The sequence below is a fragment of the Salmo salar genome, chromosome 16 (genome assembly GCF_965601325.2).
Source record: "Salmo salar chromosome 16, fSalSal1, whole genome shotgun sequence".
Classification (NCBI taxonomy): domain Eukaryota; kingdom Metazoa; phylum Chordata; class Actinopteri; order Salmoniformes; family Salmonidae; genus Salmo; species Salmo salar.
The window spans coordinates 39790394-39806578 of record NC_138306.1 but is presented as its reverse complement, the minus strand read 5'-3'; the positions used below and the strand labels follow the sequence as shown (position 1 = coordinate 39806578).

The 16185-nt window shown below is 44.6% G+C and overlaps 1 protein-coding gene across 1 annotated transcript in view; it reads right to left on the bottom strand.

Annotated features, from left to right (window-relative positions):
• The window catches only part of LOC106573601 (midnolin), a 29714-nt gene extending 15511 nt beyond the window's left edge, over positions 1–14203 (bottom strand). Inside the window, exons 1-4 of the mRNA XM_014148791.3 lie at positions 13907–14203; positions 11195–11423; positions 9652–9739; positions 9366–9428 (exon numbers count right to left, since the gene is read on the bottom strand). Coding sequence (XP_014004266.2) covers positions 9366–9428; positions 9652–9739; positions 11195–11423; positions 13907–13982 — 456 coding nt within the window. The 5' untranslated portion in view covers positions 13983–14203. The remainder of the gene's footprint in view (positions 1–9365; positions 9429–9651; positions 9740–11194; positions 11424–13906) is intronic.
• Positions 14204–16185: the final 1982 nt, after the last annotated feature.

Here is a 16185-nt window from a genome sequence, read left to right as displayed (position 1 = left end):
CTCCCTGTTGTCTCACCCTTCCAGGGACCTTGTTACTGCTCTGGTGAAGGGAGAGCATTGACGGGTCAGAGAGTTCATCTCCCCCAGGACACTGAGGTAATGACGTCTCAGGCTCTCCCCAAATAGGAACGGGAGTACAAGAGGCTCTCAGCACTAACACAATGTAACGCTTATTTTCTGTAAGACTTCAACTCAAGAGGGAGGGAGGAGAGTGCGAGAGAGAGAGAAAGACAGAGAGGGGGGAGAGAGCGAGAGAAAGACGAGAGAGAAAGACAAGAAAGAGAGAGGGGAGAGAAAGACGACAAAGTTGAGAAAAAGAAAGCGAGAGAGAGAGAGGAGAGAAAAAGCACAGAGAACAGAAAGAGCGCTCCCTCCAGACCCATATGCCTTTGGAGGGTGCTTGTGTGTGTTGACCTGTTGTTAACCCTCTGAATCACCAGGCTCTGCCCTCCATCATTTTCCTCTTTCTTCAGCTTATTTATTTTTCTATCGACCGCCGGCTATCTGCAGCCACGGTGACCTTTGCACATTGGTATTGACACACAGCGGAGGAGAGGAGCAAAGGAGGGGGAGGGAGGAGGAGGGACGTCACCCAACACAACACCTCTATCTCCCAGCATCTCACAATGAGCCAACACGTAGGAATATACATGCATGATTGTTCACTAGTCCTAATCACATGTCATGTTAATATAGTGGGTGTTTCTCAATATGCATACTACCGTGCTCCAAACTCTCATGCTCCGAGTATATTCTCCGAGGACATTCTCTTGAGTACATTCTTGCGAGGAGGAGTGTGGAGAACGCATAAAACATTACATTTGAGAAGCACTTGCACTCACCCTAACATATTACCTCACACTGCCCTAACATATTACCTCACACTGCATCTCCCCATTCACTGAACCTTCTTCCAGCCAGGACAATTGCAAAAATAGCGACAAATCAAGATATACACAAAGCAAACCTTTTACTTCATAACTAGCTATATGTGAATCGTAATAATGTAGCTAACCAGATAGTTTTAGGTAATTTTTGCCTGTTAAACTAACGTTATGCAAGGCAGATGCCAATTCTTTGTGGGTAGTAGGCTAGCTAACAACTCTTTGTGGCTATCTGGCTAGCTAACAGTAGAAGCTAGCCAGTTAGCCCTATTGACTTACATTGGGCTTGTGATCTATGCACACTACAGTGGGTATTGTAAGCAGGTAAACATGCCAAAATTAACACAGCATGTATTTATTCATGTATCGATATAAATTATGTAGTCAGGCAACATATGAGACGTAAATAGGCAACATTTGATTCCGAAGTTGGAGTGTATTTTCTCTCACTTCAGCTCAAATAATGGCCGACATCGATAACAAGAAATGTTGCATCAATGCATGCTTCAAAATATGTACAAACGGAGTACGCATTTGAGAAGTTCCCTCTGTGCTCCATTTCACGTACTACACCCAGGGACCGACTATGATGGTGACGATGACTAATAAAGCATAATGGTGCTGTTCTTAGTAAGGGCAGGCATGGGAAAGCAGAGGACAAGCACGAGGTGAGATGGCTCTAGTAAACTCCTCACACAAAGGTCACCTGTGAGTCAACCAAGGGGGGGCAGGGAGAAAAGAGAGGGAGGGAGGCGAGGGGGATGGAACAGAAGGAGGGGGTAGTTGATTGTATCCCTGACTGACAGCTGTCAGGAGAATGAGTAGGCAGTTTGCAAAACCCCATCACACACACAAAAGACAACGAGAAACACACACACACACACACACACACACACACACACACACACACACACACACACACACACACACACACACACACACACACACACACACACACACACACACACACACACACACACACACACACACACACACACACACACACACACACACACACACACACACACACACACACACACAGCCCTTGAGGGAGTCAGAGCGCTGTGTTTGATCTGGGTGGAGAAGAGAGAGGGGGATGACACATCAGTGTGGCTTTGCTGAGAGAGAGGAGAGAGAACGAGCGAGAGAGAGGAAGAGCGAGGCATTCCATCTCCCTTTAAAGACTAGTGTGGATTATTCAACAAACACCAAGCTGAGATTCATGATGCGTTCATACTGAGCTCCCAACCCCACATGGCAGACCTCAACTTAGACCGTCATATATGCAAGCTCCGCCTCTTGTTTTCTCTCTCTTTACATCTCACTCCCTTGGTACATTTGTCACTCCTGGCCCTGGCATCTCAGTCGTTGACTCATAAAGCCAAGTCTGATTCTGAAGTTTTCACCCAAACCCCAAGAATGAGTATGTGTGTCACACACACACACACACACACCCACAATGTTCCCATTAGGTAATAACTGAAAAGGCCACAAGCCCACATAAACAAAAGCATTTAGCCACTTAAGCAATGGCTCCAGAACTCTCAGCCTGCCCTTTAAAAACGCTCACTGTCAGGTCTTTGTGGTCCATGCCTTATTTTCCCACCAGAAATAAATGAGGAACCCAAATAAGACCCTGGGCTCGGAATTCCAGCCTGGGCCTGATCAGTCTTTCCGCAACCTCACCTCAGATTGAAAGGGGAAGACAGGACGGGAAATGGGACAGGTTGCAGCTCTGAGCCCGGGGGTGGAGCCAGAGGCTGTGGACTGGAACACCTGAAATAGGTCAGTCTTCGGAGAGATGGGAGGTAACACTAACAGTTAACTGCCAGTGGGTACATGTTGCAGGAGAGGCTGTTCAAACCATCATGTTAAAACATCCATGTCTTAGATAGCGTATCACTACCAAGAAAACCTGTCCGTACACGACTTCTGCTCTCCCGAGACAAGTCAGTATTACATTGATGTCAGGAACAAAAAAATATAGGACTTCTAGAACAAAGCAGACAAAGAGCCTCTCTCAGAATCTTTGAGCCTTTAACCTCCTTCCTCTTTGGTGTCTTTACAAATTCCTAAGCCCTAGGAAGACAGTCGCTCCTGTCAGTCAGGACAACTCAAGTAGAGGAGAATGACAGTGAGCTAGGGCCCCAGTTTTGTTATGTTTAGACAGAAAGGAATGGCCTCCTCATTGTTCCTATTGTCCTGACGCAGCGAGAATGGTATGCGGAGCGAAGACAAACCAGTTGTCCATTTGTCTGACAAAAAGTGTACTCTGATCGGTACATTTCATAGACAATGCTGTGATAAGTCAATGATAGCCTATCAGCTAATTGGGTGTTTGAGAAGGAACAATAGCACTATATGAACAACACCCAGTTCTCTGTTCAGTTCAACCTGACCTCCCACCATCTTGCTCTATCTGCCATTTTGTTTTGTTGTTGGGAGAGTTGCGACCGGGTGGCATTTTGTGTAGCTGTAGCAGCAGGCTTTGGTTGCTATGCAAAGAAGGGAGAATATGATAAGCAGAGACCGGGGAGGAGGGATGGATGGGGGGGATGAAGGAGAGGATATAGAAGGGGGGTGGGGTGTCAGAGAGGTGATGATGAAATATTCAGAGAGTGTGCTTCTGGATGCTTTTCTCTTTTCTTCCTCCACCTCTGGGGCTGACCGGTTTAGTTATTGGGGTCCCTGTGGTTCAAGGAACTCATTTGCAGGCGTTTTTCCTTTGCACACTAAGTGTACTGAGAGACAGGCAGAGAGAAGTGGGGAGGGAGGGAGGGAGGGAGGGAGGGAGGGAGGGAGGGAGGGAGGGAGGGAGGGAGGGAGGGGAGGGAGGGAGGGAGTTGGAAACAGGACTGAGCTGACATTCATGAACAACTGAGCAGAGTTTGCATCAGAGACCAGAGAGGACAGGGATCTGTGGGAGGGTTCAAGCGAAGGAATCACCCTTCTCCTTCAGCTGCATTACAGCTGAGAAGCTCCTGGTCAACCTATCAAACAGCAAGGTGAAGGAGGGAAGGGGAGAGGTGAAATTCAGAAAGCAGCTTATTAACTCACCTATTGACCTAGATGTGTTGATCAAACTGGGAAACAATTGATACACTGTTTGTGCAGACTGGCGCTGGGTTAAGAAGCAATAACATGATTCTCAAAAGATAAGAAAAAAAATCTATGGCGCCTGCACCATGCCCCAAATCCTAAAAGCAGGCCCCATCTTCAAAAGACCCCATCATTGGAGAGATAGCCGTCTGTAATAGTGCCTGATAGGAAAGAGAAAGCAAAGAGGGCGAATGAGAAACAGAAAGCCAGCTGGCCATCAGTGAATTTGATGAACTGGGTGAAAAAAAAGCGACAGAATGGCATAATGACCAGGTTCCTGGTTCCAGCCCTCCACCCCCACTCCATCCCTCCATCCCCCCAGCCCTTTACATTACCTCTGATTCCAGTCAACCACAATGGCTTTGAAGGTTCTAAGGCAACAGACGCAAAGCAATCCACTTAAAAACTGAGTCTATTCGCTCGCCTTGCTGTATCACAGCACCTGCTGCTATTGCGAATGTGTCCCTCTCTAATACACACTCTCTCCACTCTCTGGGCGATCAAAGATGGTGCAACACCAATGCACAAGGCCTATGATTCCAACTGATGAATACATTCCGACCGAGTCTCTGTGATAAGAGGGGGAGAGAGAGAGAGAACGAGGGCCAGGCTTAACCACATGCTGGCTACAACAGGACAGAGAAATGAAAGGAGTGTAGATGAATAAAACAACATTTGGAGTAGATTGAAAGCCCATTTGTTATTTTTCCACAGCACTGAGATGTGGTAGCCGGTACGGTTTGTGTGTATTCTTTGCACACAGGGAGATGGGCTATCTGGGCTATCGGTTTTATCTAACAAGATATTCATGGCCTCCACCGCCTCCCAGACACTAGCCCAGTCAGTCACGATCACCATGCTGCAGGAGCACTTGAAGCACAAAGGTGGCCAGCCGATGAAAAACAATGATCGTCACGACATAATACACACACTACAGTATATTTTCACTGGATACACGCTCAAGAGCTCTTTCGCTCTTACTGTCTCCCACATACAGGAACACACACACAAACAAACAAACAAAATGCACACACACACACACACACACAATAGGACAAAGAAAATATCAGCAAATCCATCTCCCCCATTTCTCAAACACACCTTGACACCCCTCCTCTATGTGCCTGTCTGAATCACAAAGAGATTACACAGGTGCAGAAACACTCCACCAGCTTATTAATGCGTTCTCAGGCTAGGATTTATAGGGAACAAAAACAAATAGTCCCTCTTTTCAATATTGTCTTTCAATCAGTCAATATACAATTAGATTTATACATTCAGCTCCGAATGAATAGCCTTCATTTACGAGGAGAAATTACAATTTTAAAAGCAGGATTCCTGCCTGCATTTAAAAAACGTTGATTTGAAGTAGGAAGACAGCAGGCAGGTTTTATAGATGGGCTGATGCTCTCATATTGACATGGTGACTCAGTCATTTTTTAATTCCATCCACTCCCGAATCCTCAATACAATTAAAGAACAATGATTTCCAGTAGTGTCTGACTGATGAACTACCATCTTGATGAGGTGAGTATTGGGCAGGGGTCTGGAAAAATAAACATATTGACCAATTGCATTGAGCAGTATCGTACACACACACACACACAGGCACAAACAGACACATACACGTGTGCACGCATACACGCACGAGCACCTCACACACATTTTATGTTGTACTTCTAATACCTTATCTAGAAAAGAACAGTAAAATATGACTAACATGAATGGACCATATAGTTAATAGAGCTGTGACAAGACAAGGCCTTATCAGACAGAGCAACCTGCGATAGCAACGCTCCACCACACAGAACACTCCTCTACCTCCTGGTGACCTTTCCCCTCCTCCTCACCCACCCTCCTTCTGCCCATCTCCTTATCTTTGAGTCACGCCTGTCCTTCCAAACATCCTCCCTCTGTGGCTCAGAACAACCTGTACACAACACGCCGCAACACCTTAAAACGAATGGCGTGACTCAGCAAGGCCATCTATACCTCCCTCCAGCCCTGCATTCCCCCTGCCTGGCCCGGCCCGCCATGCTCCCTGGGGGAGTGCAGTGACTGGAAATGACAAGAGGGGTGACCCAGAGGTGACTCATATATTGTCAGATCCCACTATTTGCATCTGTCCGTTTTCAGACACAATAACAATGCTGGGTCTTATTCAGAGACCAGCGTTGGCTGGTGGAGGAGGGTGTTGGGAGGAGGAGGTGAGAAAACGTAGAACAGAAATGTAAGAATGTACTCCTCAGGGACATGGCCAAGACACCGCCTCCCAAAAGACAATATATGTACTTCCTCCAGGACAACATGACAATCTTCTCCTCCCTCCTATCCTTCCAGCTGGGCTATACATTGATTTTGAAATGGCCTCGTAGCACTGTTTCACTCAATGTGGAAAACAGTCATCGGGGAGACCTAAACCTAAAGCTTGACTCTGGGTCATTGTTTTGTACTGGACGGTCAGTCAGATAGGCAGGTTTTGTGGATTTGACTGGGATTTCTGCTTTAAAAGTGGAACAAAAGGGTGAGGTGGGGGAAGGGCAGTGTGTGGGGGATGGTTAGGTTAGGGGGCTTGGTTTCATACAAGCATCAATGAGCAAACACTCACTATAACATACAAAGGACTGGACAATCCTTATTTTCCAAACTAAAACATCAAGGAATAGCAGCTAATGAAGCTGACTATAAGCAGCCATGGTAAATATTACTCTTCATCGACCTAGCATATTTCTCATACACAGACATTACATCACTATACTCTGTCTGTCCAAGCTCGAGGGGCATTTTCTCATTCTTCCACCAACAGAAGAAAGCCTCTTAAATACAGTTTGCTCCACAGACAGACACAATCCCAGGCTCAGCTCAACCTAAGCCTATCTCGGGCAGACAGAGGGTGAAAACCAGCCCAGTCTTGATGGACTGTCAGGAGGTGGTGGCTTAATGCAGCTTAGATGTCAGGAGAAAATTTGCCTGGGAAGTCAAGCAGAGGAATTAAGGGAGCCAGTGCCCTTGACAGAGTCCAGCCTATTCTACCACAGTCAAAATACAGCAGGACATACAGTAGTCGACTGCAGGTGGCAGGCAGGCACTGGGCAGAGAACAAGACTTGCAAACCACAGCACAATCAAATGATAGGGCCATGGATGAGTTCCGATAATTGGCCTCCCTTTCCATAAAACACTTTCTATCCTGCTCCACGGAAGTCTGAAATAGATCTCTCCCGGGAAGCCACCCGACTGGGCAGGGTGCTGAGTACTCCTCCAGAAGCAGACTAGAACCGTTATAAGCTGGGCTTCTATGAACACACTGGACTTCCTGGCACATTACCTGATCTCCAACCCCGACTAGACCACACATATTTGGGGGGAGGGAGGAGGGTGAGGGATGGAGAAGCTTAAGCTACCAATTTTCCGAATGTTACCAGCCAGCCACTGACCTGGCTATTTTGGAATACGGGGGGTATCTGTTAACCTATCAGACACTCTAAGAGCTCAGAGCATTGATTGATTTTTGATAGCCCCCAAGTTGGAGGAGGAAGCGAATGGGAAAGCTTGTGTTGCTATTTTTTTTTTTATCTTACCCGGTATCTGTAATCTCTCCCCAATCTATATCGTCCCATTCCGCCTCATGAATTATAAAGCAGGAATCAATTCTCCCTGATAGAAACACATTAAATCAGTTTTATACTGGCATTCTTATTTTACTGGGTTTTCATTCTTGTCTGTGCATATGAGCCCATTGAATGACTCACCAGGCAATAGTTCCACCAGCTCACATTCTTACAGTAAAGTCTTGGAGACAAGAGGCGCGCTTGATGAAGAAGGAAGTCATACCAAAGTGACTCAAAATGACTATAGGTCTTAACTGCTGTATATGCCCTTTCCTGTTGCCTGCCTGCCCCCCTCGAGAGGAGGAGAGGCGAGGTCAATAGGCCTTGAATACAGAGCTGAGGCCAGTCAGAGTAGAGACTGTTTGAGGTTGGCACTGTTGAATTATGGGAAAGCCTTGACTAGTACAAACAGCAGTCAGTGTGGGCCGCCCAGCGAAGGCGTACCGCATGATGAGAAAGGCGTGCTTCCAGCACACCCAACTCCCACCCACCCACGCACACACACAAACACACTCACTCATCTGTCGTCACCGCTGTGCTGTGCGCAGGCAGGCTAGGCGCTGAGCTCACACAAACACTAACGCCAGGATTTCCAGTGAAAAATATCAGCGGGAGAGAAGCCACACTGAGGTTTTGACTTGCTACTATGCGTTTTACCAGTATGTGTTTTCTGTCCTCAAACTTCATTATCTTGACGTTAGTAGGGAAGTAAAACTTGCTACTTCAATAACACATTCACACAACCCCCAAATATAGGTGTGCTACTGGTCCATTTTATGACAAGGTCTTAACTAACATTAGTAACATATTTTTACTGCAACTATGTGCATCACAGACTTAACACACCTGGAGTCAGTCAGCTGCTGAGACAGTACGTCATCGCTGTTGTCAGTGCCATGGACTCTCTCATCCGCTCTGAGGTTGAGGAGGTCAGATCAGACCTGATCCCTTTACTTTCACTTTTTATCATGTCAGTGACTCACACCAAACCACTGACTCATATTCTTACTGTATTTCAACAGTTCCACAAAGGTACATCAAGTTCACGGGCACTATGTACTCATGCATGCATTCTATGCTTCCAGGAACTATAGGACACTGTTGATCGAAACGCACATCTGTCAGTTTAATCTCTGTTTATGAGTTGAGTCTATCTGTGTTGGCTTCGTGGAGGCAGCTCTCTATGGTGAGGGGAGAGCCAGCCAGGGCTCTGCACGAATGGGGGTTTGACTGAACTCTCAATCAGGCCCATGTTGGGTTGGATTTGCCTGGGCTTGCCTCCACACACACACACACACACACACACACACACACACACACACACACACACACACACACACACACACACACACACACACACACACACACACACACACACACACACACACACACACACACACACACACACACACACACACCGAAGTTGCCAGGAGACCAGAGGGTGTTGGTTATAATATCCACAGTGCCCAGTTTGCTTGTTTAAGAGGCTAACATTAAACATAGAACGAGCCTTGTGTTCATCAGCAACCTCACTCTTATCTTAGCTCTTCTCTAAACTATTTTTGACTGCTCCAGCTTGACATGCAAACAGATCTCATTCACTTTAAAACATCATTCTCCATGTTTTTCCAGGGGCAACCTGTTTAAGTTTCACATTAAACCAGGTGTATTTCAAATCAATGATTTAATCATTGTATGATCTCTAAAGCAGGTATACTAAATGATCTATTAATGAAGGCCACTTAAATAAAATGAGTTGAAAGAGTTCTTACCTGAGTTTCTGTTAAACTCTCCAAAGCTTGCATCACTGACTGTTCTGGTCTTGATGCTTGAGACTTCAAAGAAAGGACAAGGAGAAAAACATGATTTACTTGTAAGCCTAGTAGACAAAGGAGACAGACTTGTGCATTCAAAGATAGGAAGGAGATGAGATCAACACAGACTTAATTACCTACATTAACCTGTCTGATATTAATAACACTTTTATTATCTTGAGGCCAAAAACCCACCTGGGTTTATAGTACAACACACACTGTTAAGGTGTCTGATTATCCTTACCATTAAGCCTGCTTCAACTGTAGGTACAAGTGTTAACTTGCTCCCATCAGATATCCCTAGGTCCTGGAGTTTTCCTGAACTCAGACGCCTGAGGGGGAGAAAAAACACCATATTAGTTTACAGCCAAACTGATATTTTAACTGACTAACTCCTACATTTAGGAACACTTCCGCCTATTTACTGGATAGACATTTCATTTGTCATTCTGAGTGGTCCTTTTCAGGACCTCATCAAGTCAACAAAAAAAAGAAGTGGAAAAAAGTGAATGTCATGTTCAGGTTGATGAATGATAATGTAACCACACAGACCACTAGCATTGTCACTTTAATGTCACTCTTCTTAACCGTGACAGTAGGCTAGTGGAAGCGTTGCTTTGTGAAAAGCCTATCCTACTGTACTGTACAGTGTGAACTAAATGTCACCTCCAGCTGAACAAAGGGAGTCAGCAGCGCCGAAATTCAGCTATTTGGAGAGATGATTAAAAAAGGTACTCGGTTTTAGGGGATGATTTGATTTGGAGGCGATTATTCTAGGGGGATGTGGGATGGTTGTTATTTAAAAGAAAAACACTGCGACAGGGCGATTTGCATCAAATGACAAAGACCTCCTTTATCATACCACAGCTCTTACATTGTCATTTAACGCACGAAAATCTGACTCAATTGAAAACCGACTAAAACAGTTTCAGTTCTCTTTAAATAAAAAAAATGTGCAACACACGATTGTAAAGCGTTGTTAAACTATCGTCATATACTCAAGAGCTCCCCTTTTCAAAATGGCAATTATGTTCTCTCCATTCATTTGGGATTGTCTCCAGGGGGTTTCCTCGTAATAAAACGTGAGCAGAAAACAGTGAATATACGTTCGCTGGTATGCAAGGTGATTGTAGAAAGTTGTGAGTAACAATATATCATGAAAATTGAGAAATTAAATGGATGCCTTGCGTTCGTCTTCACCTAACCTTCACATAACACTAACCATGGAATACAATGGCGCACCCCACTTGCGTATCGATAGCGTCAATTAGATTCTAAACCCAAAGCCTCAGCATAATTGTGTATTTATTTAATATCAAATACAACGGTCAGACGGTAGCTATATAAATTAAGTAAACATGCACCATTGCTCGTATGCATTTCATTCAGCAAATGCATAAATCTTAGCTATTAATAACTTGTCAAATATATTTAATCAGTAATGGTATTTATAATGAACGCTGAAGGAATCAATACAAGTATGCCCCACAAGTTCCTCATCAATAGGCTACTAGTCCAAACCGTGACTGACCCGTTTGCGTTTCCATGCCTAATTCCAATACTGGTAGCACTGGCCAATATCGTCTTCCCTTGAATATAGTGCTGATACCCAACCTATGCAATTCTTGATCTCCACAATGTTCTACCGTTTAAATAAATGCAAAATATTCCTGTATACATCAGAGATTTGAACATAGCAAATACTATATCATGTATACATACATACATACATACATACATACATATGTATGCAGATATACTGACGTTTATAGATGTAGTCTACTCACGTTTCTTTATGTAGAAGGGCGAGTCTTTCTTTTGGTACTTTGAGTCTCTGAGAAAGTCTTCTCTTCAGTCCTTCCACCGTCTCCTCCAGGGGAAGAGCGAGCTCGAAGCGTGTGCCGGTTGTGGAATGGATATACAAATTCATGGAGGGTTCACTCGGTACGGCCTCGCAGGACGGAGCCCCGCGGCTGGTGCAGCTCCGGGCGCTAGGATGTTGGTCCATTCGATAGCCTGTTGTCAGGGGGGAGACAATGCAAGTTGAACGGGGTTGGAGAGAAAGAGCCGACCCTTTACGCACTGTCCCTTGTTGTCAGAGAGAGAAACTGCTTGCATTCAAAAGAGAGAAAGAGGCTCTCTCTCTCTCTTGGTGCCTTTCTTTCTCTGTATGCCGAGAGGTTGAATAAACCCGAGTCCTCGCTCTTCTGATACGACCATGAGAATATTCCCTTTCTCATATAGAGAAAGGCTTTATAGCGCTTTTCTTGTGTATGCAACTTGCTCAAGAGAGGTTCCAACGACTACTCCAAATGTCCCAGGTTTTTAAACGCTTCAGAAGTGAATGAATGCCAAGCAGCAATACAAGTATTTGTTTCACAGGGAATATGCCACGGACAATCAACTACGAAAATAACTATTGCCTTTCTGAGAGAAAATGCGCAACACAGGCTATAGCTTTCTGTCCTTATTATTGTTTTAAATGCATGGGACTGAAAGCTGCCTTGAAGCCAAATACAAGACCTACAGAATGCAAAAGCCTCGTTAGATTAATACTGTATAGCTATCCACTGTGCACCCATGACCACAGCAGCTCGAATGAAAAATCGACAATGAACATTGTCTCAAAGTAGCTCACTTCCACAACGATAAAAAAAATACTCTCACAGTCCGCAGACATTCTACCCAATCACAAGAGAAGTTCTCGAAGACGCTGTTGATCTAAGCCAATGGCAAAAGTAGATTTACACCCACGTGGCGAACAGAGGCCTCCCATTTTCTCTCCCACACCATTTTGTCACAAATAACCAATCGGCTTGAAGGGGGCCAGGCCTTGGCGCGTCAAGCAATAGGATCGTTCCAGCACTCAGGCAACTTTAGCCATTCATAATATATTAGTCACAGAAGATAGCTCTATATGTGGTGGAATTTCAAATCCAATACCGAAGACTGCTGTAATGAAAACATCCTACCTCATATTCTTACATAGATAATGTATGTGGGTAGGCCTTTCAATTTAGGACTATGTTTTATTCTAGGTTATGCAGGCTACAATGGCAACAATGCACGTAGGTTGCACAATGCACTTAAATTGCCACATTGTCCATTTCCTATAAGTATGTCACGAAATGTACTATACATTGTTGCGCAACTTCAGGTTACACACGTTGGGTATCGTCGTCATTACTAATAGTACAGTGCTGACGTCATCTCCTTCCTTCATCTGGCTGCATCCAAAACCATTAAAGTAATCGCGCACAGTATGCAAATTACGCATTAGATGGGGTATTCCCTTCAGGAAGTGCGGTTCTTCATCAGCTCTTTGAGATGTTCTCGGGATAGAATGTACACTGGAGATATACAGGGTTCGGTTCCTACATCATGCAATTCCTACAATCAAATCAGCTTTACAAGAAAAAGAGGCAATATTGACTACTCACTTCGACAGCACATTCTGTGCGTAATTGCGCATTGCCAACTGCTGTGAAACTATCCCCATGTTTATCCACTGACTTCTCTGAATGCACATACTATTTCTTCTGCAACATAAACTCACATACCCTACTTGTCAACTCCTAAATATCACAGACATCAGGTTACTTAAGATAAGAGTATTCTCCAACCCCAGTTTAAAGCCGATCCTGAAAAAGCTAACTTTGACCGAGTCATGGGCTACTACATAGCTTTAAGAGAAAAGTTTAAAACGGGCCGCTTTAACTACTGTAAAAATCGTAGCCTACATAGTAAAGTGCGAAATATGTATTCTATGTAGAGCAAATGTTAACAGAGTTTACTCTAGGAGCTTGATAAAAACAAGATACTCGCTCGCCATCCAGTGGTCAATGGAGGCACTTGGGGAGCCTTAACTTGTCTATTTGTTGTTGAAGGTGTTTATAACACATTTCGAATGAATAGTAGGCTAGTCTACCGGCAATTTCCCTCTGAGTACAGCTGCAGCTGACTGTAAGGTCAGTCTGGATAATGATATAATATCACAGACTCTGCACTTCGCATCTATATAGGAGGTAGGCTAGGCGGTGGGCTAGGCTGTGTGGTCGGCTTATAATTGCATAACATATGGATGCGAGCTGTCATCAGCTGTCCTATAGGTCAATACAAACCACCACATTCACTGTCTGCAGATAACACCAATTCCATTGCCAATATCAATTTCATTATTAAGTCAATTGGCTACATGTAGATGCATAATTTAGAAACTCTTAGAAGTTGGCAGAACTCCATTTGAATGCAATGCATGTAACCAAAACAAACGGTGAGACAATGTATCAATGTCCGCTATCAAATAGGTGCCCCAGGTGGCCTTTTAGAAACATAACAAAGATAAGAGTTACATGTCCAAATCTAACCCACGCAAATTTCTAACCTTTATTCAAAGGTAGGCTATTAAAACTTTAGAATCATCAATGTACATAGTTATCAAATATTCACTAAGACTACTCTTAGGTTTGACATGAGTCCAACGTTTGAATGTAACTTACCAATTATTGTGGCGAGAACTTTAAAGCTTTGCGATAAAGCTTGGGTTTTTCCAACACGTTTCCCCAGCTTTGGCATGTAAATCTTCCCAAACTATGAGAAAGACTGAAGTAGGCTATATCCACATAGGTCAGTAGACTATCCTATCCACTGTGACAGTAAATTCGCAGACAAATGTGTGCGTCTCGACTGTAGTAGTAATGACAGCTCTGTACTCCTCTTGCTCACTGCTTGAGTTCCAATTGTCCTAAAATGCCTGTATGACGTTTACCCACCAGTGTCTTTCGTATTACAAGTGCAATTCGGGAGGCGAGACACCTTTTAAACGAGCCCTCTCAGTTATGGGTGGAGAGTAGACTACGGTTCTTGCTGCGTCAGGATGCCATTTAAGGTAGCCACGGAATTCTTCCTCACATGAGAGTTCGTTTCCAAGATCTGCTGCCTAATTCGTTCTCCACCTTTGGAAATGTGCTTGGGCAAAGCTTTAAATCATGCACGGGATTTTTAGTGTCTGTGATTGCGCATCTATTGTAGTCTAAACAAGGGTAAGGACTTTTATCCCGAAGAACAAAAACATAAATCATATTCAACTGAGTTACGACCTTAACAAAAGGAGCGATTTCAGGAGGGGTGTAACCTTCCACTGACAACAGAAAAAAAACAGAAAAAACATCACTTGGCAACCAGTGCAGGACAACACAATGCATGGATACAGCCTACCTGAATATAAATAAAGGTTTATTTGGCAAGAGACCAGTTCTGCAGTTGATGACTTCCAGGTTGCTCCTCAAACAATGGCAATCCTATGCCAGGAATCATACCTTGACAGTTATTACACATTAATACAAGTGATTCATTGTTCATGTGATAGGCTAAGACCAAGTATTGTACATGTCAGTTTGTGTGCAAACCTATCAGTAAACCCTTACCTGAAGTCCACAAGTAGATGTGATACAGTAAATTGCTATGTAGATTGTAATGTTACATCATAAGTAGTTATATTCATTTGTGTCGTGTGTCAGCACGGTCGCACACTTTACAAAGATGCCAATATAGTTTGAAACACAATGATTTGATAAACCCGATGCCCCTTATTTCCTTGAAGACAGGGGACACAGTCTTGTTGATGCAAGTGAGGTTGAAGTGTTTCAATGATGAACCCATACCCACAGGCAGAGACGTTGCAGAGACGCCTCTAAACGAGTCACAGTCCCAAACATCACAGCATGATGAGTCAGCTTCTCCCAGGACCAGAGAGAGGGAGTTGGGGGGTGAGAGAAAAAGAGAGAAGCGATGAGAGAGGGGGGATGAGAGACCAGCACCACACTGCTGGAGGAGTCTGAGAGATGCACTACATGACCAAAAGTATGTGGACACCTGCTCATTGAACATCTCATTCCAAAATCATGGGTATTAATATGGAGTTGGTCTGCCCTTTGCTGCTATAACAGCTTCCACTCTTCTGGGAAGGCTTTCCACTAGAAGTTGGAACATTACTGCGGGGACTTGCTTCCATTCAGCCACAAGAGCATTAGTGAGGTCGGGCACTGATGTTGGGCGATTAGGCCTGGTTCGCAGTCAGTCTGTGTTTAAATACATCCCAAAGGTGTTCGATGGGGTTGAGTTCAGGGCACTGTGCAGGCCAGTCAAGTTCTCCCCCATCGATATCGCAAGACACTTCTATATGGACCTCGTTTTGTGCAAGGGGGCATTGTCATGCTGAAACAGGAAAGGGCCTTCCCCAAACTGTTGCCACAAAGTTGGAAGCACAGGATAATCTAGAATGCCATTGTATGCTGTAGCATTAAGATTTACCTTCACTGGAATTAAGGGGCCTAGCCCGAACCATGAAAAACAGCCCCATACCATTAGTCCTCCTCCATCAAACTTTACAGTTGGCACTATGCATTTGGGTAGGTAGCGTTCGTCTGCATTCGCCAAAACCAGATTCGTCCGTAGAGCTCACTGCAGAGAAAGCGTTGCCACTGCTCTGAAGTACAATGGCGGTGAGCTTTACACCACTCCAGCCGACGCTTGGCATTGGGCATGGTGATCTTAGGCTTGTGTGCGGCTGCTTGGCCATGGAAACCCATTTCATGTAGCTCCCGGCGAACAGTTATTGTTCTGACGTTGCTTCCAGAGGCAGTTTGGAACTCGGTAGTCAATATAGCAACTGAGGACAGACAATGTTTACGCGCTACGCACTTCAGCACTCGGCTGTCCCGTTCTGTGAGCTTGTGTGGCCTACCACTTCGCAGATGAGCCGTTGTTGCTCCTAGAT